We start from the raw sequence: 26,639 nt of genomic DNA on the forward strand, positions 1-26,639 counted from the left end.
TGCTTTTAAGTGTACAAAAATGTGCGATGTGTGAAATGAAAAATTTTAGTCAAATATTATTCGAATTATGCTGAAGATAATAACCTGAAGAGTAATTGTTTTACAATGGAGTTGAAGATCATGCAATGAATCCAAATGGACCAAGTGTAGAGTAATGTTTCAAATACGGTCCAACCACACTGTTACACACATATAAATACAGTCCCTTGGGCCATGGAGAAGGCTTGAAATAGTGTAGTAGGACAGCTCTTGGCTGTAGAGAAATTCAGTTGCGGATTTATGGACCGCATCGGGGCTCAACGTGTTGTAAGACCGTGCTGAATATTTTTTATCTATAAATTATAATTATTAAAATTAGTAATATGAATAATTCGACAACCTTGTTATATGATTTCTCAAAATAGTACGAAAAATACCGATGTTTAATATTTGGAAACAAATAATTAATTATTATAATCAAAATAAAAATTAAATACACACAAGGTTTATTTTGATTTTTCAGCGTTTTCGACACCTATACTAGACTACTTTTTACAAAAGTAAATTTTTTGAAATTGCTACAATACAATTTGATAAATAATCGATGTTTCATACTTTTTTTATATATACTTCTAGTTATTTTTGATCTATTAGTAGTTATTTGGCAGCATTAAGACTGCTTGACTTGGTGCAAGACAATGTGCAAGAAATTGCATGCAATTTCAAAATATTGCTCGTCGCTTGATATTATACAAGTCTCTTTTTGTGGTTTATCTGCAATAATTATATCTGCTGCTGTCTTACTTTTGGAGTTTAATAGACAGGTTGGTTTTTAAGCCAAAAATAACTAGATTTCTCACTAGAGTTGTAGCTTGCAAGCGCGAGATCTTGCATGAAACATTCAACAGCTTAACTTCATTTGCGTATGCTTCTGATCAAGAAATATTGCGTCCTGCATTGCATTGCACGTTGTGTTGCGTCATGTCAAGTGGTCTTTATTTTTCGAATTTGGAGACACGAAGACGCTTTAACTGATTAAAATTGAATGCCTATATTTGTGATATTTATCTAATATCAACAATAGCATCATATTATTTCCTAGAACGAATGAACAAATTCAATTTAATGTTATCTTTTCTCATCGACATAAACATGATAAAAAATAATTTGTTTCGTCTCACCCCGCCTCTTCTCCGCGCCACTGGAAGGTATTATGTCCCCTCCAATATTGCAGGAATGTTTTTACATATAAATAAAGACAGTAATATTGCAATATCAATCTTATTTAGAAACTCAAAAATATCTTGTCTAAATAATTTGATTTTTATTTTCAATCAGTTTACCAACAATTCTGGCTAAGTTTAGAAAAATTGTTGCAAAATTTCACAGACGAGACTGTTTTGTGTCTAAGTCTGATAAAATATATTTAAAGTATATTTTTGGGTACTATTCTATGTACCATAAGTCTTATACTTAATTTTTGAGTTTTTTATTTTAAAGTTTTTTTTTTGAAAATGCCTGTTCTATGTTCTATAGTTGGAACTAATAGGTAAGTTCACAATTTTTACATGGGTAAATCATTGTCTTTAAATTGTATTCATTTCACTAGAATTTCTGAAGGTTACTGGCTCAAACTATCGATTACTTATATATTAAGATGGTTTACTACAATGTTTTTCGCTTTAATCAGTTTAGCGGAGTCTGAGGCTGCAAACAAATCTACTAATTTCACAAAATATTCAAAGTTCATTGGTGGTATGAAATTTGAACTTTATTTTATACTATTTTATCCCAAATTTAATTTTTTCACGCATAACAAGTGTTTAAGTTGTATGTTCTTGAGGTACATTATGAAATTTTTAAAACTAAATTTAAAAAATATGAATCTGGAAATTTTGGGTCGTAATATCATCATAACATCATAAGATCAAAATAAATTATGAAAGCACTTATTTTCTCTCTCAAATGGAATCATTTTTGACGTAAAAATGATCATAATTATTCAATTAATCGTAATATAAACTAAGCATTTAGTAGATACCTACTTGTAACGTAAAAATTTAATTATAAATATTGGTATTTGAATAGGCAACATTTAACGAGTTCAAAGTGAACATTTACAATGTTGCTTGAAGTCGAACTAGTTGTTCCCGTTAAAATTTTCAGTGCGGAATCCATTTTGTTTTTTATCGAGTCGTCTATGTAACCCTCCACAACTGTGTTGGATTTCCACGCACCGTGCTTCTTTTGTTTAATTATATCACCACCGGAATCCACTAATAAAACCGCCGAAGAGCATCGAAATGTATACACAGTGTAGTTTTTTGAATTAGGTAAATTCAAATATGTTGCGATAAGCGAGGGAATTTTTGAAAAAGTATTGATACCTATAACTTGGGTTTTGCATTTTCCATTTCTCTACTGCAAAAAGAAATGATCTGTTTTGACTTTTGTGGGTAGTTAATTTTTATATTTTTTATAAGTGTTTACCAAGATTAATCTATTGTTAGATATTTTATCAATAACAGTAAATCGACGTTGAACATGAGTTTTTGTATCGAGTACTGTGATAATTTAAATATTTCCAATATTCTTAATATCGTTACACTTCATTTTATATAATTCCTCCCTCCGTAGAGCTCTTGCGATTAGGAATATTAAAGCAACCTGAAAGATGTTACAAATAATATCTAAGTTTACATTAAAATTTTTTGATGTTATACCTTATGCATGAGGTAATGATCGTCAGGAGGTTACAAATGAAACTTATTAATTTCTTTACGGGCAAATGTTTTAGATTTTTTGGGTCTAAGGCCAACTGGTTTATTTTTCAAAAATGTAATGAGTTTCGAGTATTTACTGATGCCTACGTTATTGACCATTAGGGTGCCTTTCAGTTTTGAATAAGTCGATCAAAGTGTTGAAGACTTCCACATTTTGGATTTAGTTTCAAAGTAAGCTAGTAACACTCTTTCTTTGTAGTTGTCGATTCAACAACATCTTCTGGTGTGCAGTTTAAACTTTCTTCACTATTACTCTCCATCACTTATAATAATACTACTCTTATTTTAATTAGACACAAAACGGATTTTCATGAACGAATATCAAGAAATAAAAGTGTGATAGTTTATCGGAGAAACGATTTGACATGAGAAACAATTAAAGCGTTCACAGCTAATTATTTTGATAAAACAATTTTATAATTTCGTTAAAAATGACACTTTTTTCAAAGCGTGAAGAAATGAACCGCTACGATACTTTTTTTACGTTTTTTGATCGATTCAGAAATTACATTCTTTATGAATGCAAATGAATGAAAAAAACGTCAATATTATAACGGACGTAGAAAAAATATATTTCCAAACATAAGATTGCATAGAAGCATTCGATATTGTTTATATCCAACAGTGGCGTCTCGTGATAAAAATTTTTAGGTATTTTGAAATGTTTCCAAAAACACTTTTTGTTTTGTTGGCTTTGTTAATTTTATATTTATTTTATTGGCTTCTTGATATGATAAATTGTTGGGATGGATGCAATTTAAGAAAAAAAATTGAAACCACAAGTCATGTCTTCATCGAGTTTTCAGTATCCTTTACTTTTATTGTCTTAAAAAAATTCTCAATGTTTCAATTTTAAAAAATGTTTCGAACAACTCAAAGAGATTTAACATTTCAAGTAACTTAAAAATGTTGAGAGATTTTTCACTAAACTAATTTATACTTCGAGACTCACATCTAATTCCATAGACAAATTTTTAAATCCAAGAAATCGGTTACGCTATGTTCTTGCAGAGTCAAAACCAATGAACAGAATTTAATTAAGCCATAATATTGTTTTATCCTAATTACACATATTTCATAGAATTATATATATAGCTTTTGGAGTTATTGCGTCTTTTTATCTTTTAACTTAAATTCTCTAGATTGCTGACCCCTAGTTCCGTCTAAATTTTATCACCACTAAAAAGTAAGCAGGAAAATAGTATTATGAATTTTTTAAGACGCAAAAAGTTGTCCCACTGCATTTTTAACATCTCTTTTGGATTCAAATTCTGAATCTGAATAAATAGTGATTTCATTGTACAAGGTCCGGACTAAATGTTGTGTGTGGTAGGAGTTTAATATCACCAAGTACGAGGATGGTCCCAGAAGTACCTGGCACAACAATGAAAACAAACCAAGAAAAAATATTTATTTCTCAATGTAATCTTCTTTTAGTTCCATATTCTTTCCCAGACGATGTTCAATAATTTCGATATCCTTTTTATAATAAGAATCGCCAAGCTCCTCTTCATTGTTGGAAAATATTTGACAACCGAGACATTTCTTCAAGTCTGGGAATAGAAAATAATCCGATGGGGCTAAATCTGACGAATAGGGTGCATAAGGTACCAATTCAAACTTTACTTAATTAATTTTATTATTGATAACGAAGGAGTAGTCTCACCCAGAGTAGAATGTTTACAAATTCACTAAGAACGCTCACTATTGTTGGCTACTAACCAAATACTTACAAACATGGCGTCTTCAAACTTGGAACATATACTGTATAGATTGTGTACTTTCTAATACAGTTGTATTTTTCAAGCAACTACCGCCATCTCTAGGTCAGGCCAGCCATCTTCGTACTTCATCATCTTATTCTGCACAACTTTTGCAGGATGTGGGTTAGCATTGTTTTGTCGCAAGAGAACCCGCTTTCGTTTAATTAGACCTGGATATTTCTCCAATAAAACCATCAGGTGTCTGATATATACCTTGGCATTGATAGCTAGACCATCTGGAATGATTTCGAAGTACATTAAGCCTTCATAGTTCCACCTGATACACAAAAAGATTTTCCACTCGAATGGAGTTCTCTTTGGGTCGGGCTGTGGTAATTGTCCTTTGTGTAGCTACTAACTTTTCATGTTGGGGTTGTTTCCATTTTTCGTTCTTTCGACAATGCGAAGAACTGTTTACACACCTCTATTCGATATTTGCTTAAATCTCGGTTGTTTCCTATGGCATTATTTTTATTCAACTTTTATAGATCTTTCCTAATGATTTAAAATGGCGATTTTTGGTATCTTTAGAATTTCTAAGGGAGTCCGATAATTGGTGAAAGCTAGTACTAGAATAATAGTCTGTGATTTTCTTCATAACCTCAATATCCTACGCCGGTGTACGACCTGATTTTCAAAAGTCATATTTCCACTATTAAAAACGATTAAATCAACCCTGTGCCTTCGCTCATTAACTGTGTTGTCCTCTTAAATTTAACAAATTTTCCTTGCTGTCTCGGTTGCTTTAATCTGTTATTTTCAATAATTTCTTAACTATACTTATAAAGGCGTACTGCTTTTTCACTAAACAAAGAGATAATGATTAATAGAAAGTGAAGCTATTGTACTTTTAATAGAATTAGAGAATAGTCTTAACAATTTACTACTGGTTTAAATTGAGGCGTGGGAATTTTCATGTCTGGCAACCGACATTACTTATAAAAGACACCTCTATATATAGGTACTGCATCTTTTTTACTTCTTGTGGAGATAAATCCAGCCCCTTTTTCGTTTTGTCTTTCTTTTTTTGTTAGGTAATCTAAACCCAAGATATAATAATATTGGTAGGCACAAAAAGTTACTAACGCAGTCACATGAATTACGTTCCTTTCATAGTAGAAGTAGCGAGCAACTGAATAGATTGAGAGTGTGGATGGCTAGCATTCCTGTCTTCTCCAGTCGCCAAAACTCGAGCCGAAGCCTCTAGGAGTCGCGGCGAGAGCTTGAAGCGGTCATAAAATGTAGTATTTTACTTGCTTACTTAAATTTTTACTTACTTTTTAAAACTAATTACATATATTTATATCTATATTTATATTAAAATGATAAATTATAATTATAATATTATGCCTTCATATTTTTATATTAGTAAATACGTATCTAATTGTTAAAAATATTTACAAGGGAAGCTCCAGTTTTCGAAATTTTTTTCCTTGAAATGAAACATTGTTGTTGATTATAGTGGTATCAGAGTTTCGTAAATTATCAGTTGATATTGCATATATATACTTACAGCAAATTGTTTAACTAATCAAAAAATGACGTCATCTAATTGTACACAAACTTGTTATCCAAACAGAATCTTGTTGAAAAACCACCTTATAGAAAAGATTGTACATTATCTTGTTGTTAGATATATTTCAAATTTATGCAATATTTAAATTCGTTTTTATATTATTTATTATTAATTCACTGTAAAATCAGTTTCGCAAAATTTAACAAACCTGAAAAATACTAAGTATACTAGACTATAATCAACAAAACTTTGCATAGTCCTCTTAACCTCGTTTTGATCTCTTTCACAATCTGAACCTTCGGTCGTTATTTAAACTAGTTCATCTCTTGACACGGGTGAAATATTTCCATCAATAAATCTAGTATTGTGAGCTTTGTATCATCATAAGAAGTTGATTTATATAATAAGTTCAACGGTTTTCCATGCTTTTCTGTCTAGTAGTCGCTATGTGTGTGGAAACAATTCTAATATTTGACTATCGTTTATATCAATTTGTGATCCGGTGCTTTGTATTGGCAAAGGCCACTTGACATGATGCGAGACAACGTGCAAAAAATTGCATTTAATTTCTTGCAAGATCAAAATATTGCCCGACGTTTGAACATCATACAAATCTCTTGCCATTGAATCATGTTGCCACTAATAAAAATTTCCTAACTTCAAATTTTATTTCTTTTGTTGGCGCTTTGGAAATGAAAATAACAAATTTAGGTAAACTAAACAAGAAATAAGGGATCAGTACAACACTGGCAATCATAATATCTTCGGCTGCCTTCCTTTTGGAATCTGATACACAGAAATCAGCGTAGACCTGGCTAGATAGAGCATAGGGAAACGTGAGTTATAGAATTAGAAGAAGAAATATACGATAAAGAAACATTTGAAAAACTCCTAAAGGCCGCTTGACATGATGTAATACAACGTGCAATGCAATGCAAGGCGCAATAGGTCTTCATAGAAAGAATGCGCACATGAAGTTCAGCTGATTGTTTGATGCAAGATCTCGTACTTGCAACATCATCGGTTCGGTGCCATTTTTATTACGTGAAATCTGCAATTCTAGGGAGAAATCTAGTTACTTTTGGCTTAGCAACCAACTTGTCAATCAGATTGCAAAACCAAGGCAGTAGTAGATATAATTATTGACAGTGATCCACTGACCACTTTTTCACTTCGTCACTTACATACTTAGTTTTGTTATCTTCATTGTTAAACCGGTCACAAAATAGTGAATAAAATTTTAGGTTAAGTATTTGTTTTACTCACATATTGAATTTTTATTGTTGGCAGCCATGATGCAATGACAAGAGACACGCGACGTACAATATTCATCTATGTAATATTTTGACTTTGGAAGAAAATTGCTGCATACATGCAATTGCACCATGACAAGCGGCCTTGAAGGAGTATTTTTGTATAGTAATAGTTATTTTTGTTTCTTTCCTTTTATAAATAGTCGGTTAACAATATACTTAGTGTATATACCTTATCAACCGTTTAATGAGTTTTTGCTGGCTTCAAAAGTCTTCCTCTACGCCAAATCTACTCATATTATTGTCGTAAAGTTTCAAGGGTGTAGACGTTAATCCAAATTTCTTGAATAAAAAAATCCTCTTCATTTTACCTAAACAGCTTCTACTAGAGTTTTGAATAATCAATGTGGAAAAAAGCTTTTCATGCTAAAACACTTCCAAATGATATGTAATGTCAACTAATTTCTTTCTCTTCCAGTTTCAAGTTTTCCATAATGATTTTCGGGAATTTTTTTTTGTTTTCTTTCTCTTTTAGATAATCCGAACATTGAGAATCTTCGTTGTTTTGTCATAATTCTAACGTACAATATAATAAAGTTGAATTGATTGGAAAATGGTTGTATGATAAAGTATTCACACAGTAAATGAGCACGTATTTATCAAACGATGACACTTTAGACCATTACTATGTGTATTAACTCTATTTTTTTACAATATTTTAATTTTATGACATTGAATGTTAGTACGAGGGCTGCCTTCAAGTTTTCAAAAAAAAAAGAAATAGAAACGAACAAGTCTAAACAAAGTGCTATACTGTTTTTCGAAATATTCGCTCTTAAGGTCTATACATTTTTGCATATGCTGAAACCAATTTAGGAAGCATTTTTTCCACTTTGAAGCTATTATCACAGAAACATGATTTCAAAAGTCTTCAAAAGCTTCTTGAGGTGATGGAATCCATCTGAAGCATATCTTTTTAACATCCAAATGTTCATGTAAAATCGATTGCATTGCAATCCGTGATATTATATGAGACGCCTCTATCTGTGTGAGTGTGAGTCACCTCTTTAATCATGCTGCGCACAGCATCGATGTTATTCGGAAAGACAACCGATTTTGGCTGACCTCGACATTCATCAACGACGAACGCAAGACTAAGATGAAATTCTGTAAACCCATTGTAATCTAATGTCTTCTCTGATGGTGTTACATTACCAAAAGCTGTACGAAGGTATTTTTTAATATCATAAAAATCTTTCGACGTAAGTCTTCACGGGTGATTTCCATTTTTGCACAATCTTGATTCTTTTAAACATGCACTATTAACAGACAGACATTTTCTAAATTGCCACTGGCACATGGCAATGAATTTCAACTTCACTCAATAGCGGATTTTCCAGCTAATTATTATAAAGTAATAATCTATGCCCAAAATTTAGTTTTCTATTTTGTTGTGCATTTCAAATATGTGGTTAGGTGTGGATTTAAAATTTTTTTTGAGAAAAATTTACTCTAATGCCTCTAATGAGATTAGACCGCGTTAACGAACTATTGAGCTATCAAAGCTATTTTACATTTGAAACTTTATTTGGATAAAATCAAAATCAAGTCATTTATGTAAGAAATACTATTATAGAATGAAATAGTTCCAAAATATTATATTTTTTATAAAAATTTGTGGAATTTTTATATGAAAAAATTGATCGTCGAAGTGTGTTAAATAGGGGTAGCAGCACATTTGCCTCAAGGGAAAATTTGAAGGATATGTAAATATTATTTAGTCCAGGTTTCTTGTAAAACGCAAGTTGTTAAAATGTTCAATAATGAACTATGATATCATGATTTTAACTCAATATATTTCAATTCATCTACAATTGCTACCCATTGTCTACACGAACGCCATTCTGGAAGGTTATTGACCATTTATTTATCGTATACACGTAGACACTTTGTTAACATCTCTTCCATATGATATGCTCTTTCTCTTCAATAAAAAATTTAAAATATAATAATACTGAATAAACACCAACACTCACGATTACACTGTCCAACGCGAGCTTCGATAACCAAGTTATCGTCATCATAGACTGATTATTAACAGTTCACCTTCAGTGTAGTGGTGGTGTAAACAGAGTATTCAGTATGAATATCGCCAACGTAACGGTTCCAGAAATTCCAACTTAACATAACATGCTAAAAAACGTGACTTATTTTATGACAAATCGTATAATATATTGCCGATATTTAGGGGCATCACTGTTTTATTCAAAATGTTAATGTTTTTATATTTTTTCATTTGATTACATTTATGGAAATAGAACAGATAAGTCTTACCTAGATAAAAATTTGATTGTCATTTGATTAAATTGAGTAAATTTGAGTTTTCTACTTGAAAATTGCGAATTTGCTATTAGAGATCTTGTTACGTATATATTATTGTTTCTACGAGAAATGTGGACAGTTCGACGGTTGACTTTAATGAATATTTAAAAGTGGGGATCCATACGAAGCGAAGGTACTTTGAAGGTTGGACAGACACATATTTTCCGTCATAACAATCACTACCTTATACATATAGAATGCCAATAATTATCCAATCGTATCAAAATAGGCGGTCATCTACTGTAATAGCACATGAGTCTTAAAAATAAAGATTAAAGGACAGCAAATTACTTCTATTGTGTCAAATTTTAAGCTGGCAGCTCTGGTCAGAATTTGTCAAGATGGGAGGGGATTCCAAAGGGCCTAACCCTAGATAGAGTCTGAGGACACAGCCCTCAGTGTACATTATAACTCTTCTCTTCTCCACGAAATATATGTAGTGTGATGCAAGTGATAATATTCCAAAATATGGCCCCCGTGATTATCACCTGGATGGTTACATCGCGGAATATCTGTTTAGACGCCTTTATGCTAATAACGCTGATTGCTTGCATGCGTTGGATACAGCGATTCACGATTTTCGTATTAAATGTAATTGTTAATTATTTTGTTCGTAATAATTCATAATAATTGAAAATAATATAACTCTTTATTGATGTATAAAGAAATCATGAAGCAGCAAACAAAAATATGTTAAAATATGTTGGAAAAAATATTTTTTTTCCGATAACCACTTAAAAAAATATTTTCACCATCTTAGCATAACTTATTTTACTCCCTAAAAGCATCTGAAGTGCAGCAAAAAATTTTTGAGTAAGTTTTTGGTGGAGTCCCACTTCTAAATATTTACCTTGACTTTTACTGGTATGTGGTGTGTACAAAAAATTTTAACAGTAACTTTTTCATAGAAAAGTAAGTTTCAATGTTATTGTTAATTATTTTGTAATTCTTGATAATTCATAATAATAAATAAAATAACTTTCTATTGATGTATGAAGAAATCAATAAGCAGCAAACAAAAATTATGTTAAAAAGGAAAAATCACTTCTAAAAAATATTTCCACCATCTTAACGTAACTTATTTTACCCCTTAAAAGAATCTAAAGCGCAAAATTTTTGGAGTAAGTTTGGGGTAGAGCACCACTTCTAAATATCCTTGACTTTTACTGGTATGTGGTAAAGACAAAAAAATTTTTGCAGTAACTTTTTGTAGCATATTTTCGAGATTCACTGCATGTATTTTTGTGATATTTTACAAGAATAACCCACTGAATACTATTATATTTTAAGATAATTAGAAATATCTCATGTTTACACCGGAATTTTCCATTTTACTTATTACTTATATAATGGAGATTAGTTTATGTACCTACTTAATATAACTAATCAATGATATCTAAGTTTTAGGTATTTAAGGTGAACGCGTACGTTTTCACATGAGTTTTCTAAAATATCAAATGAAATTAACCGACGTGTTTGTTCATTTCTTTCGATGCTTGTTAAAAAAATAAGTGATAATAGATTATTTTCAACTAATTTACAAATAACATCCATATCTGTATTTCGATTGCACATTAAAAATGTTGTAAATTATCTCTGTTTATCCAATATAAGAGGTTTTTGTGTTATAATTTGAATCACTGTGAAAACTTCGTTGAATTAAGATGAGACCGTTGTTAGTGATATTGACAAGAGGAAATTTAACTTTTCACAGATTTCCAACGGAGCTTGGAGCATTGACTAAAAATGGGAGACGGGAAGTTTCTGTTTTTGGAAAACAGATTAGAGGAATCGGTGTCGTCCACGGGGATCTTCAGGATTTACCTGAAAAAGTAAGTTTTTCAGTAACGGGTGTACAAATGATACAATATTAACACATATGTATATTTGTTCACTTTTAATAAATACCCATGAATAAAACCATATAAATGTGAATGTTTAAATATTCTTTTCTTTTAACACATGAAATAATGCTTTTTATATAATCAGAAAATTTTTGATTGATTTTTATTATTAAACATCATTATCGACACAGTCACAGACAAAAAGAATTAATCTCTTATCCAACTATAACATCAATAATTACGCAACTACAATCAACTTAATGGAGCATTCTATAATGTAAATTATAAGTATGCTTCGGTTCGTTTTTGACCCAAAAAAATTAATTAAATCTATTAGAAAAGAAAGGAATCTAAGTAAAATTAATCCTAGATATATAATATATGTTAAGAGTCAAATATTAAAGGCTTCAAAAGTATGTATTTGATAAAAAAATATTCATTTCCACGAGGAAATTATGGTGCTTATTTTAATTGAGACTAAAGTGAGTTTTTCCAATAAAAATAAAATATATAAGAAATAAACGGTAAATCCATTTTATGTATATTAAGTATAAAAAGGATTCGAGATGTTTAGGTACCTCAAAATTCGTATCAAAATTGTTGCGTGAGATTGTGGATTCACTCACAAACAAAAACTAAAACAACGAAGCAAAGTAAAGAGAAAAATGTAATTAATATTATGTCGTTTGTGTATAATTTAAGTACACATTCTTCATAATTATATTTTTTTCAATATTCTAGTGAATATTATATGCATATGTAATGTAATTTAACAAATACTCCAATCAAGTAAAACTTAATTCAAAAAATGAGAATTACAACTATAAAAAAAAATAGAAAATAAATATTAACAAACAAACTCAAGATAATGAAGCTACCATAGATATAGTATGTTTCTAAAATCTAAATTAAACTATTGAAGATTCGTCGTTGATAATTAAGACTAAAATTTCTTATTAGTAGAAGTTATAATTGATGATTAACATGGATAAAGAAACATTCTATAGCAGATTCTTAAAATATGGCTAGTCTATAAAATAAACGTATATAAAATTGAAATGCCATTAAAATAAGTCTGTAAGTAACTAGGAAAATTTTCGAGCATTTCATTCGAACTAGCTTCGTAGTCGCAGCTTTAGTGAATCAACTGCTAGTTATAGTCAAGACGCAGTGCGATTTTTTAGCAAATAACTCTCGAAGTTATTTTCGAATTCTCGAAGAATTTTTTTAAAAATATAAGTTAAATCTCACGTAATTTCAGAGAAATTTGAGAAATTAACATCTAATTTTCTTCAACGTCTTGTTATTTCAACGAAAGTGATTGTAGTAACAAAATTATATATATACGAAGCCCAACGCGTCAACAAAATAAGTCTGAGGTTTAAAACGACGCTGTCATCAGGCTCTGCACCTGCAAAACCACACCTTTACAGACAAGGTTATTAAACTTTTAAATGACCTTGTTAATGGTAAATTTCAAATTATTTTTGCTTATGATTGGTAGTAGGACCACCAATAAGAATTGAAACAGCTGTAGACTGTTACTGATTATATTTTTTTACACTATATTCTGAATAAGATTTTACATTTCCTAGTAATGGTTCTAGCAGAAAATAAATCGGAAAGTTTTTATCACAAAGGGTGTGAAATAAAAGATGCCAAAAGATATATAGAAAAGAAAATTTATCAGTAGTTATTTTTCTGACGCCATTTTATCAAAAATAGAATATCAAACTAGTTGACCCATCAGACTTCGTACTGCCTCAATCGATATATAAAAGATCTAAACTTTTTTATAAAATAAACTTAACACAAACAAAAGGAATCCTTTTATTATTATTTTTGATTAATTACACATGATGTTGCTTTCTTACAAAACAGAGTTTTCCTAAAATACTGGTTTCAATTTGATATTGACAGACACACACAGTTATCATACCGTCTGCTGATCAATTTAAAGCTTTCTGATAAACTATATTTTTTGTTTTGTTTTGTGGTGCGAAACAGGGAAAATCCAAGCTAATTCCGCATACTTCCAACGACTATCCTTGCGATTTATTTATGGTCATCGCAAAGGCCAGACGTACTAAAAAATGTAAACGTTTAAAATCGAATGGTTAATCCGTTAGAATCATCGGTATAAGCAGGATCAAGACATCATCTCCTTTGTATTTTCGCTTTGTTCGCAATTCTGACAAAGCAATACGACTATTTTCTTGATTTCTGGTCATCAGCACGGTTAGCACTCGAGGTAGCTCTTCACACATTTGATTGACTGCGATGACCTAAGTCAGGTTTTTTCTCCTCGGAATCGAAAACTCAATTAATCAAAGTAAGGAAAGCTCTCGCGCATTTAGCAGTAAAGTATCACTATCACAAAAGATCAACCAGAAAAAAGAGCACATAACTTGAAATGTCACTATCACAAAGTATCACCGAAGTAAAGAAAGTTATCGTGCAAGTAGCGGTAATCGTCACTCACATAGATAGATAGATAGATAGAAGGATGAACTCTTTGTCTGAGGTATCGATCGACATGGTTGCGTTCAGAAATTTAATTTGTTACAAAACAGCAAGGAAAAACAAAATCGTTGTTTTCATAAAGTTCCGAGCATTTTTATATTCATTCACCTTTAAAACCTTCTCTGGACTTCCAAATCGGTCCAGACGTTTCGAGTTTAAACGAGACTAACGAACAGTAATTGTAATAAGATTGTAGAGACCACGTGAGTTGTGGGTTTTTACTTTGTCTCGTGTACATTTAATCAGTCTTAGTTTTATTGAAAGTGGAAATTATAGCACTTTCACAGATGTTACCAATGAGACGAGACGTGGCCTTATCATCAATTGGAGTTATATTCAGATCGAGCCAGCCGCTTAGCAATTCCGTCAATGTGCCCGAGCCATATGAAGAATAAGACCTACTTCGTGTCGATTTAGAGTGTTATTTCGTGTTTCTTCTTTGGATATCCTACACCGGCAGTACAAAATATGTGGTTTGCGGTTTTATTTTCACATTTGCATCTTGGATAATAAGCAAATTGCGTGATGCCAATTGTCTTGAAGTGTAATCAATTCGACGATAAGTTATAACCGATTTCGTTCTAGTCAGAGTCTGAGACTGTCTAGCACCTTGGATGACATTTTGAAGATGATTTTGGTGTGTCACATGCCGGTGGTTTTCACCCACAAGTTCAGGCAGCACTTGTCTGGTGTCTAGGGACCCATATAAACTGAACTTGCAGATTCGGAACAATGTTATACCATACCAGAAGTGATTACTATTGTCCATGTGATACGAGAGTTTATCCTATCGTAGAAGATATGAATATGTTTGGTATTTCTATGCTTTTGGTTGATTATGTGATCAGCACGGGAATAAATTATAAGTATCTCTGCTTTGAAGATTGTAGTTGAAGGACGAGCCTTGGAGTTTCCTCCGTTCTCGTAGCTTCACTAAAAAAAGCTTCCGGTTGTGTTTTGGATATATGTGTGTACTTAGAATCAACCTTTTGGACGGTTAATTTAAAAATTTTCCTTGGAATGTTAATTATGATTTTTATAAATAAATTCAAAAATTAAATCACATTTTATGATATAATATACATTAACAGAGATATTATTTTTATTATCAGGTACTAACAGAAAATATCGTTTCAAATTTTGGATTATTGACCATTTAACCTTGAATTACGTCTTAACATGACCCGAATTTATCAATTTTAAATTGGGTTGTGAACCATTGAATTTATATTTTTGACAATCAGGCTTGTCTTTATTCGGATAAATGGTTTAGCTACTTACTCTTAGTTAGATGCGTAGGAGACAGTATTTGTTGCGATTAAAACTTGTTTAAAAATAGATTAAATTGATGTGCGTCATTTTGTTACGTGAAACGCATGGGATTCCAATTGATAAGCCAGATAATAGGACATTCTTGATAAAAAAAAGCAAATAATATTTTTAATAGAATATTAAACAATATTTACATAAAAATATTATTGATTTTGGAAAAATACTTTTTGTTTTCATTCTACAACAGAATATTTTTACATTTAGTACATTAAAATACAGGGACTACCACAATGAGAACTCAGCACTTGAAATTAAGTTGGGAAATATATTTAAGCATTCTAACTAAAATTTCAATCATTTTGGATGTTTGGGTTCCTGTTTGACAATAGTTTAAGTTAAACATTGTTAATATTTCTCAGAAAATGGTAAAATTGAGTATTCAGGGTGATTGATTAGTGTGATAAAGTTCAGTGCCTCTTTTATCGTTTGAGATATCAGTTTGCTAATTTGAGAAATTATAGCCATTTGTCTCCACATTGTACATGTCAAAGTTACATTTTTTAAATAAAATACCCTTTTTATGTAAAAAGCAAGCACAAGATGGCAAAGCCTTTTACATTCGATTAATCCGAGGGGAGCCTGCCGTGTGGAGATGTCTTTGGATATTGATCTTAAATTTCTGAAGGTTATACTGTTCGAGAAAGACGTGCTTTGGCAGCTGATTTCACAGGCTTTCACTTCTCCAAGAAATGAGTCCTGATAAATTGCTTTAGGCGGGAGTATGCTAGACAGCTCGAAAGAGCATTTGCTGTCCAAGTTTCTGGTCAACTCTGGATCGCTCAAGTCGAACCGATTTCTTCTGTATTGAGTTGAGGATATTCAGAGTATGCTCGACGACGAGCTCCAAATATATTTTATTGCTTGGACTTTCATATAAAAATAATAAAGGGTTATGATGTGTTCTATGGGGTATTCGGAAATTTATAACCGATTTTCTATAAACATCGTTCAAAGTTCAATACCCTTTACAACGTCAGAGAAAATCAAAAATGAAGAAGTGTTGCGGCAAAAGCATTCTAATAGTAGTAAAAATTTCGTTAATACTCATTGAATCTAATACAGGGTGAACCAAAATACTTCTTTTTTATTAAGCATTCCGTATACCTAAAATTATTAGTTTATGAAATATTTAGATTTTTCCGTGCAGAACAATGATTATGTACCTATATCAACTTACTACAACAATTAATTGGCTAAGATTTATTTGTCGAAAACTGATATTTGACAATGACATAACATCATTGTTAAACCAATTCTATTTTTTCTGTTGAAGTAGAATTTGTCTGTAGATTCGGTACACAATTATTTTCTTATTGCAGGTAAAGTCATATGTGGAAGACAATGTGAAACTTTGCAAACCTGACAAACTCCACATTTGTGATGGATCTGATGCAGAAAACCAAAAGTTAATCAACATAATGTTGGAGCAAGGAACAATTAAGCCTTTGCCAAAATATGAAAATTGGTGAGTTGTTTATCACATTTTACATAAACACAATCTAATCGAAATACTGAATATTTTATTTCTTTTGAGTTGAAGTAAGGACGACAAAGGATTTACACCTTTTGTTGATAGGAATAAAGAATCTGAGTTTTGTTTGTGTAATTGTATCATTATGAATATTATTTCCAAGAAACGGTCTTCTCAAGTGATTAGAGCTTTTTATTAAAACTTATTTAGCAGGATTGTTTTCTATTTATCTATAAACATGAACTGAATCTACAAAATAACTGATTATTAAATTAGCTCACTAGATTTATGATTTCAACGACACAATACATTTGGGTTATTCCCATTCTTAACAAACAGAAGTTGGCTATAAAGACGTGTGGCAGCTGTCGTGTACAGTTACTATGATTGGTTATTACACAGATTTCACGCGAATGCCACCTGCACCCCTGCCTTGATTTGTTATAGATTTTGATGAGCTGTGGCGAAAATGCCTTGTATCGATTTCGCTAAGTGCAAATTTTATAACCAAAGGTAGAATTGGAGATTAAAATAGAGTTTTAATCAAGAATAAACAAAATTGCTACATGTTACAGGTCATAGTTAAATAGATATTTTTCTATTAGTTGTCACTCACGCAAAAATAAAACTTCCAATATTTGTTTTAAAGTTGATTTGCTTAAGAAAGTTGTGTAAACAAAAGAGTACAAAGAACAAAAAAGGATTTCTTTGAAAATGAAGTAGTGCTTTTGGCTAAGCTTTAATAATGAAAATAACAAAAATGGCAAGTTTTCGATAAAACAACAAACAAGTGGACAATTTAAAGATTAGCTCTAGGACGAATAACTTTTTGTTTTCTCGGCGCGTCGACAATATTGATAATGTGTTCATCATCATTGTCGAGTTCATTAAATATAAAGTACAAATTTTCAATCATTTTCCCAAAACGCTTTATAATATCGTAAAAATATGAAAAAATTATGTTCGGATCCTAAACTTCATGTTAAACTGAAAGTTTAAACTACCCCTTGACCGCTGGTTAAACTAAAGTTTGTCGGTAAACGCCATCTATAGAACGTGAAAAAAAAACGGTATCTTTGGTTTAACGTGACGTTTGAGGTTTGAACTTCACTTGTAACATTGGGGCTCAGCCCTATATATATCTATATATATTCGGGAGCTCCTTCGATGTTCTTAGGGAGGTACATCTCCGGAATTACTGCACTGAGCATAACATAAACTTTCATTAGCTCGTCTTTGCTTAACTAAATGACTCTTTGTATCCAAGAGAATAAGAGAGAAATACATTCGCCTATTTTAGATTTATTCTGTCATTCTATCACTCATTTTTTTGGTTTTCTGAATGTTGTTATCGACGATTATTTTTGAAGTTTAGCATAACTTATTTATTGTTTAAGAAACCTATCTGCTACCGCTACTAGGTTTAATACACTGTTTTGATATTTTCCACGACATATGGGTGATTCCGTTCTAACTGTGATATTCAATGTCCTGTATTGTTTTTTTGTACTAGTCATTAATTAATAATCAATTAATAAAAATTTTGTGTTAATTGAATAATTCTTAAGATATTTAAACATTATTTTTATACAATATAACTTGCCACTTAAAGAAAACTTATACTACATCACTTGAATGTCAGTACCGTGTCATGTCCATGCCTAGAATTTACCGATAAATTATTAATTTTTTTTGTCGTAACAAATGATTTAAACTAATTACCTTATAAATTCTAATGTTTATGATCAAACTGAGGAAAATTGATGCACTTGTTGTTTAATATCTTAAGTTACCATGTCAGTACCGTGTCATGTCCATTCCTAGAATTTACCGATAAATTATTAATTTTTTTTGTCGTAACAAATGATTTAAACTAATTACCTTATAAATTCTAATGTTTATGATCAAACTGAGGAAAATTGATGCACTTGTTGTTTAATATCTTAAGTTACCATGTCAGTACCGTGGATAAATGAGTCAGTACCGTGGAACTCAAAATCCGACATTTGTGTCTTGCTCGTGATACTTTGAAGTTGTAGTAAATTCCTCTTAGAGTTTTATTTTTACAGTAAAATAGATGAATAATATGCATAAAAAAGTTAGAAAAGTTAAATTTTAAAATCTTGAAATTTTGAATACAAAAAATCACAGTTAGAACGGAATCACCCATATCCTAATTAAAAAATATCAATGAGCTTACGTAACATGTCAGAGATTGAGTTATGACCTTTATTTTATTTTTAGAATTTCTCGTCTCAACGTATTTTTAACTTCATTTTACGAACTTCTACTTGAAAATTTATATAAGAGGATTATAAACAGCACTTTTATTTTAATACTAAATGTCAGCATTTTGAAAATTCATTTCAACAGCTCTCTAAAATAAGGGTCTACTTATACATTTTAACAAGTTTTCTAGCCTGAAAGAGTATAATATGAAAAATATTTTAAGAGTTAAAGAAGGAAATACGTACATTAAACTCTAGAATATTCAAAAATAAGTAACTAACCATATTAATGTTAGGCGGCTTACACACTATAGCTATAATACGTATGCTTCATTTCCAACCGTTCCAGGATTATCGAAAAAATATACTTACAGTAAGTGACTCTTAATGATACAAAAAATCAGTTAATTGAGTTGAATTAATCTCCACAATAACACTATTTGGTATTGGGCGTAAGTGAGCCATCGAACTTTTAGTCTGAGACTGCGCTGTATCCATAATTAACGAAAAGAAACAACACTCCTAGAAGACTAGTTATTAGAGTAAATAAATAGAGCTAGTCATGAAGAAAGAGTGATAAGAAATATATGCATTAACCAGAAACGTTAACTTTTGGAACATCAATGCAATAATTAGAAAATTGTGTATATTCAGGACATGTATAAAATCTGTATTCTGATGCAGTTTCCATCTCTCATGTATTGAAATTATGGAAGGTAGAGAGCTGCAGAAGAGAATGGAGAGACCATGTTGACAGAATGCCAAATGAACGGTTAGCAAAAATTGCAAAGGAAAAGACACAACTCGACCTCCTGGACGACCACCTATAAGCTGGTCCTCAGCATTCCAACTACTCCTGGCAAACCCTTGATGAAAATACAGGACCTACTCCTAACGTAAGAAGAAGAAGAAGGTAGAGAGATAGAGAATACTCTGTTTATATAGGAAAGTCTCCGTTAACATTGGTTAAATAAAGGTGGTGGTAGGTACATTAGCATTCACATTTAAGAAAGTGTCTTGGTGCGAAGTGATTTAGTACAAATGGAGAGGGCATAGGACCAATTGCAATACAGTAATTTTATAAATTGGTAAGATTATTCCAATCAGGATCACTGGGAGATCACGTAAGGGAATATTTGGATTCGATCTTTACCGATGATAATACGAGCCTCAATAATTTTGACTCATAATCCTTATCAAGATTATCAGGGTTAATGATTTCTTTCCGGAGTCTCGGCCTAAGAAGCGGAGTCTAATATACGACTGGAGTGAATAAATCAGTAATCTTCACTGCCATAACATGGCATTAATTTCATTAAAAAATTATTGATTGATTCAGATTCAAGCGATCCGACTTTTTTATCTCTTTACGTCTTTTCTGGAAACCGTGTGTCAATTTGGTGAATATCTTGAAATATCTGTGTTCACGTCTTTCAAGCAACTGACTTTTATCTAATTATTAGAAGACCCCTCTTAAAATGGATTATCGCGATGTCGCCGACTGACACGAACGTTACATTGGGTACTTAGCTGAAAGAATATGTATGAGAGAAAACAAAAAACGATAACTAAAGTAATAAGATGTGAAACTAGCAAATAGAAAAAAATATATTTTCCGACAATTATGCTGTCGTTTATCTAGGACCTTGGCTGTTTGAGGCTGGATAACTCAAATGGTAGCATTTAGCCGCCCGCAGTCCTTTGATGGTATAAGAATAGAAGAGTTTGACTGCTAAAAATAAACTGGCACAGCTCCGTATAACGCTGAAGCATTAGATGAAATGATAAGATTGCCGAATAATTCATAAGGCGATCCGATAATCTCGTTATATATAATTTAATAAATGAATTATAGTTGGAAACATTGAAAACACGCTTTTACAGTTCGTTGAAGTAAAAAGTGAACATAATTTATATGATGAAAAGATGATGAATAGATATTTGACAAGAAAATTCTTGTGGAAACCTTTGTACGACATTTTTCTTACAAAACTATTCCTGGAATTGGGATTAAAATTAGTAAGAAATTAGAACTATTAATATCAAAGATCCCCCGCTTTTAGAACAGATTTTTTTAAAGATAATTTTTTGCCTTAATACACTGTAGCCATTGTTTTCCTCTTGGTGAAACTCTTTAGTTTGTTGGAGAAGTATTGATTTAACTGTTCTTTGGTCTTTAGATTGTTGTACAAGCCCTATATACCATGTGACAAATGTTGCACTTTGTGGCCCTCTGTCAACGTTTTGAGGACCTAGTCGGTACACTGTTTTTAGTTTTTCACCTCAGTGGTCTGTCATCTTTTGAAAATTCTGTAGAAAGTGTGGTGATTCCAAAAAATTAGATACATGCCAGACTAAGTACCAATATAAAGTGAGAAGGAGATTATGTTGAAAGTCAAATTTTTTGCTATTTTTTCATTGGGTCACTGTACCATCATATTATATCTACTATTTTATATTTCAGTTGGTTAGCAAGAACCAATCCAGCAGATACAGCAAGAGTCGAATCCAAAACTTTTATTTGTACTGAGAAAAAATCAGAAACGATTCCAACACCTAAAAACGGTGCCGTTGGAGCCCTGGGTAATTGGATGTCACCTAACGATATGGATTTAGTTGTAAAAGAAAGATTCAACTCATGTATGACGGGAAGAACTATGTACATAGTACCTTTTTCCATGGGTCCTATTGGATCGCCGTTATCAAAAATAGGTAATTTACAGTTTTTTATAGAGTGGAATATAGATTATTAAAACGCTTCTGTTATTCTAGGAATCGAATTGACGGATTCTCCTTACGTGGTAGCTTCAATGCGAATAATGACACGAATGGGTTCTAAAGTGATGAAACAAGTTAAAGACGGACAAGCTTTCGTGAAATGTTTACATTCTGTTGGAACTCCTAGTAACGGAATCGTAGAGGATCCTAGTTGGCCTTGTGATCCACAAAGAACTATTATCTTACACAAGCCTGCAAATAACGAAATCGTATCTTACGGAAGCGGCTACGGAGGCAATTCTTTATTGGGAAAGAAATGTTTTGCTCTAAGAATTGGATCTACAATTGCCAAAAAAGAAGGCTGGTTAGCCGAGCATATGTTGGTGAGTAAACAATTACAAAGAAAATTAAGTATTCTACATACCTATTGTATAACGGGAACACATAAAGGCTAATTTTCGCTTTTTAGATTCTGGGTATCACCAATCCAAAAGGGAAAAAACGATACATCGCAGCTGCTTTCCCTTCGGCCTGTGGAAAAACAAATTTAGCCATGATGACACCGTCTTTACCCGGTTACAAAGTTGAATGTGTAGGTGATGATATAGCATGGATGAGATTCGATAAAAATGGGCAGTTGAGAGCTATCAATCCAGAGAACGGTTTCTTTGGCGTCGCTCCAGGTACTTCAAGAAGTAGTAACCCAATAGCCATGGATACTATTTTTAGGAATACCATTTTCACTAATGTAGCATCAACTAGTGACGGTGGAGTATATTGGGAAGGAATGGAAAAGGAAATTGGAAGCGATGTTGCCATAACTGATTGGAGAGGAAACCCCTGGTCAAGACAAAAAAATATACCTGCAGCTCACCCAAATTCAAGGTAAATTAATGAAAGGGTAATTCATATAGAGAAACATTAGTTTGAGTATATTCATTATAGATTCTGCACTCCTGCGGAGCAATGTCCTATAATTGACCCGGCATGGGAAGATCCAGAAGGTGTTCCAATTTCAGCTATTTTGTTTGGGGGAAGGAGACCAGCAGGTGTGCCATTAGTTTATGAGGCGCGAGATTGGAAGCACGGTGTATTTATTGGAGCTTCTATGAGATCAGAAGCTACAGCAGCTGCAGAGCATAAGGTTGGTAACAGTTATTTTATCACAATTTTTTTTTGGTAGTTGGTGTTTATTTATGTGGCAAACAGTTGAATGAAAAATCTTGTATGTTAAGTTAAGAAGAAATACAGTTCATCATTATACTACAAAGATATTTCAGAAAAGGCAAATGAGACAGCGAGTAATTTGTAATAGTTGCACATTGTTTACAGAGAATTTATGGAAAGGCAACTTGGTAAAAAGGCAAACTCTTCTGCAAATGTTTTAGCTTATAGTACAATGAGATATAATAAATGCATTCATGCAATAAGTGTGAATGATTCATTTCAGTACTTGTTGCATAATGTATTATAATTTTTATTATGAACAGTACATTTTAGGAATCCGTATTTCTTCATCATAAAATTGACGTTCGCATAGTTGAATTTGAGATTTTTTTAATAATTTTCTCCAATTATTTACAAAGACATACTTCTCAATTATTTCAGGGTAAAGTTATCATGCATGATCCGTTTGCTATGAGACCTTTCTTTGGCTATAATTTCGGCAATTATTTGGACCATTGGTTATCAATGGAAAATAAATCATCGAATTTACCAAAAATCTTCCATGTAAATTGGTTTAGAAAAGACGCAAATGGAAAATTCTTGTGGCCAGGTTTTGGAGAAAATTCAAGGGTGCTGGATTGGATTTTGAGAAGATTAGATGGCGAAAATATTGCTGATGAAACACCTATTGGTTTAATTCCTAAGAAAAATTGCTTAAATTTGAAAGGTAGGACGAAATATTTTTATATAATATTGATTAAAAGTATTTTATTGGGTATTAATGAAAGTTGTGTAGATAATATTCATTTTTCATGAATAACAAATAAAATAAAAAATTTAAAGCAAGTATGAAGTTAGAGATATGTACTCTGATAACTGAGCTAGTTCAAATTATTCAATCTATTATTAATGAACACGAGTTGATTGCTTATGAAATTAAGATGGGTCTTTGTTGTTACAAAATTTCCTCAGCGCACCCCAAGATATTTCCTTTGAAAGGTGGTGATTATTTTTTTTTTATTTTTATTTTTTTCTAGAATTTCAATGAAGCTAGAAACTGTGCACTCGCAAAGGACTAACTACGGGTATTTTTTTCAATATTACTGTTACTATTTTATTTCATATCAAAACTTTTTTTCGAGATTAAGTTTTATGAAATAAAATTATAACTCAATAACAAAAATAATAGCTGCAGAGAAAAAATACACCATAATTTTTAATTATTTTAATGAATTGAGTGGAAATCAGTAAAGATATAGAATGTAATATGATTCATAATAAATGCGAAAAATTAACACCTTAGTCTCTTGATAGTGCATGAAAATTACAGAATTTTAATGAGCTTTTATAAAAAAAATAAAAACTCGCTTCTAGTCACCATCTTTCAGGAGTGATATCTAGGAAAGGGGTGGGCTGAGGAAATTTTAAAATAGAAATTGTATTTAGAATATAGATTAAGGAAAGTGAGCTACAGAAAGTAGACAGTAGTCCTGGTGATTTGGCAACATTTCAAAGAATGATTGAAGGAAATCGAATGCATCAGAAAATACAAATTCAGTTTACTAGTATTTAGATAAATATCCTATTTACTTTTATTCACACACTCAAGATATGGCCATTTAAAAAGAGTTTCCCATTTCTCACTTAAGTTTTAAACATTTTATGTTTATACACTTATACATCTTATATTAAAAAAATTGATGATTTCCATTCCGAGTCCGTTCAGGCGTTCTACCCAACCGATTTGCTTAATTTTTTTTTTCAATGAAAGGTATTGATGCACAGATCAGCCATCAACCATCGGATTTCATCTAATTTTCACCATTCTCAAGTTATACTCAAAAGCGTTTTCCCCCTGTACATTACTTATGGGAGTTTTTCACATACACACGTTGTATCCTCAATATCTCAGGTTCTATTCAAGATAGAGACTTCATTTTAGTTTAAGAACACTCGCTGAAACATCCTCTTTCTTTTGAGTTTTTGAACACTTAAATCGGTTGAGTTGGAGAGGAGCTAGGCGCGGACATTCAATGTGGATTTATGGATTTTTGTAGGTTTTTGGCAATTTTTCTACATTCAAAGATCTATATCTCAGGTTCTAATATAGCTACAGAGTTCGTTCTTTTCTTTTATAATGATTTCTGATTAATGGATTCGATGCGAGCGAAGCCGTGGGTAAAAGCTAGTGAATTATTATTGTCCTTGCCTTTTTCTTTTCATTTTCCTATAATTGTATCGATGTAGAGCTTCTGTAGTTTAGTGACAAGCTTTGCGACAATATTTTCGACGTCTCTTTTGTTAAGCAATCTGAAAAAACAGGTGATCTATGTCAAAATGATTTTGCTGTATGTAACTTGGTTTTCTTCGGTAATTTGCTTGTTTTATTGTATTTGTATTATTTTTTTGTATTATGGTGTTGAGAGGACTCCGTAGATACTTTTTAGGCTTATTTCAGTGAAACTAATGCAGCTGCAAGCAGTTTTTTTAGGGAGTCTGTAAATAAACGATCAAGAAATTTAGACAACTTGCATTTATTTTGTGCTGAAATTACGGTAGTTTTTGAACATTAATTTGCACCTCTATAAATTTAGACAACTTGCATTTATTTTGTGCTGAAATTACGGTAGTTTTTGAACATTATTTTGCACCTCTATAAATAGCATCTCTTTTGGCAGCACTTCACAATAAAAATGGGAATACTGAGGTCTAAAATTCAACAAATAACTTCAAAAACTCCAAAAAAACTCACGGCCAAAAACATTTGTTTTCTCTACAGTGGCAATTTTTAAATGGCCATCTACTGATTTTAAGATCTCACTAGATTCCTCAATTAACCATTTTTTTTCATATAGAATGTTTTGCAAAGATCATAACGAACGACAATTAGAACATATTTTGGTTTAAGGTTCATTTTAATAATTTATTCATTTTTTAACGGGAATGTTTTTGACTTTTTAATCTAATTTAGGTCTTTATTTCTAAAGATATCAATATCAGCTTTCGTAGTTTCGCCAGAAAAATTTCTTCTTTCTTCAACCTGAATAGACAGAAGTAGAGTGATGTCAGTTTATTTAGTGACAAACAAAGTTTGTCACACTAATTTTTGATGCATACTTTGACTTCTTATCCTACTAGTATGGCTTCATAGAAACTTTAACCTTGAATAATACAATTTATGCCATTTTTCTCTCAAATTATTATGTTTAATTTTTTTAATTAGTTTATTTGTTTTAGGCATAGAAGAAAATGTTAATTTGGACGAGCTTTTCAGCCTACCTAGAGATTTTTGGTTGCAGGAAGTGAAAGAGATTGAAAAATATTTCAATGAACAAGTTGGAGACGATTTGCCAAAAGAAATTTCGAACCAATTAGATAGTTTGAGGAAACGTATAACAAAAATTAATTGAATGTATCAGTATTATTTGAGGATCTTATTATTACTAGTTGAATTAAATGTTTAGAGTCACACAATATTGTTAGGATTTATTTCATTATCATTATTTGAACAAATTATATATTTGCATAAATTGAATTTTTTCTCAAACTACTATGCTTGAAATGTCAAAACTGTTCAGAGAATACTAGCAAAGCACTATGTTTATTTTTCGAGCATATTAATTTCTTAATAATTATTAATGTAATGTGTGAGAATAAAATAAAGTTTTTATTTGATATAA

At 31.4% G+C, this 26,639-nt stretch overlaps 1 protein-coding gene across 2 annotated transcripts; it reads left to right on the forward strand.

Moving 5' to 3' along the window:
- The first annotated feature begins 1,253 nt into the window (after positions 1 to 1,253).
- On the forward strand, positions 1,254 to 26,639 carry LOC130900390 (phosphoenolpyruvate carboxykinase [GTP]-like). 2 transcript variants are annotated; one of them, XM_057810950.1, is made up of 9 exons: positions 1,254 to 1,528; positions 11,391 to 11,508; positions 16,695 to 16,840; positions 21,539 to 21,786; positions 21,847 to 22,175; positions 22,262 to 22,677; positions 22,738 to 22,936; positions 23,401 to 23,686; positions 26,197 to 26,639. In XM_057810950.1, the coding sequence occupies exons 1-9, from the start codon at positions 1,494 to 1,496 to the stop codon at positions 26,367 to 26,369; spliced, it is 1,950 nt and encodes a 649-aa protein (XP_057666933.1). In that variant the 5' UTR covers positions 1,254 to 1,493; the 3' UTR covers positions 26,370 to 26,639. The 2 variants fall into 2 exon arrangements, with proteins under 2 accessions (XP_057666933.1, XP_057666932.1); XM_057810949.1 differs by lacking the exon at positions 1,254 to 1,528 and having other exon boundaries at positions 11,052 to 11,508.

Source organism: Diorhabda carinulata, chromosome X (assembly GCF_026250575.1).
Source record: "Diorhabda carinulata isolate Delta chromosome X, icDioCari1.1, whole genome shotgun sequence".
Taxonomy (NCBI): domain Eukaryota; kingdom Metazoa; phylum Arthropoda; class Insecta; order Coleoptera; family Chrysomelidae; genus Diorhabda; species Diorhabda carinulata.

What these genes read in the sequence shown, in the direction of transcription:
- LOC130900390 (XM_057810949.1), top strand. Translation starts at nt 11,341, where the DNA reads ATGAGACCGTTGTTAGTGATATTGACAAGAGGAAATTTAACTTTTCAC. An exon ending in TTGCCAAAATATGAAAATTG is followed by an intron (nt 16,841 to 21,538) that starts GTGAGTTGTTTA and finishes TTTATATTTCAG; the next exon opens with TTGGTTAGCAAGAACCAATC. An exon ending in ATCGCCGTTATCAAAAATAG is followed by an intron (nt 21,787 to 21,846) that starts GTAATTTACAGT and finishes CTGTTATTCTAG; the next exon opens with GAATCGAATTGACGGATTCT.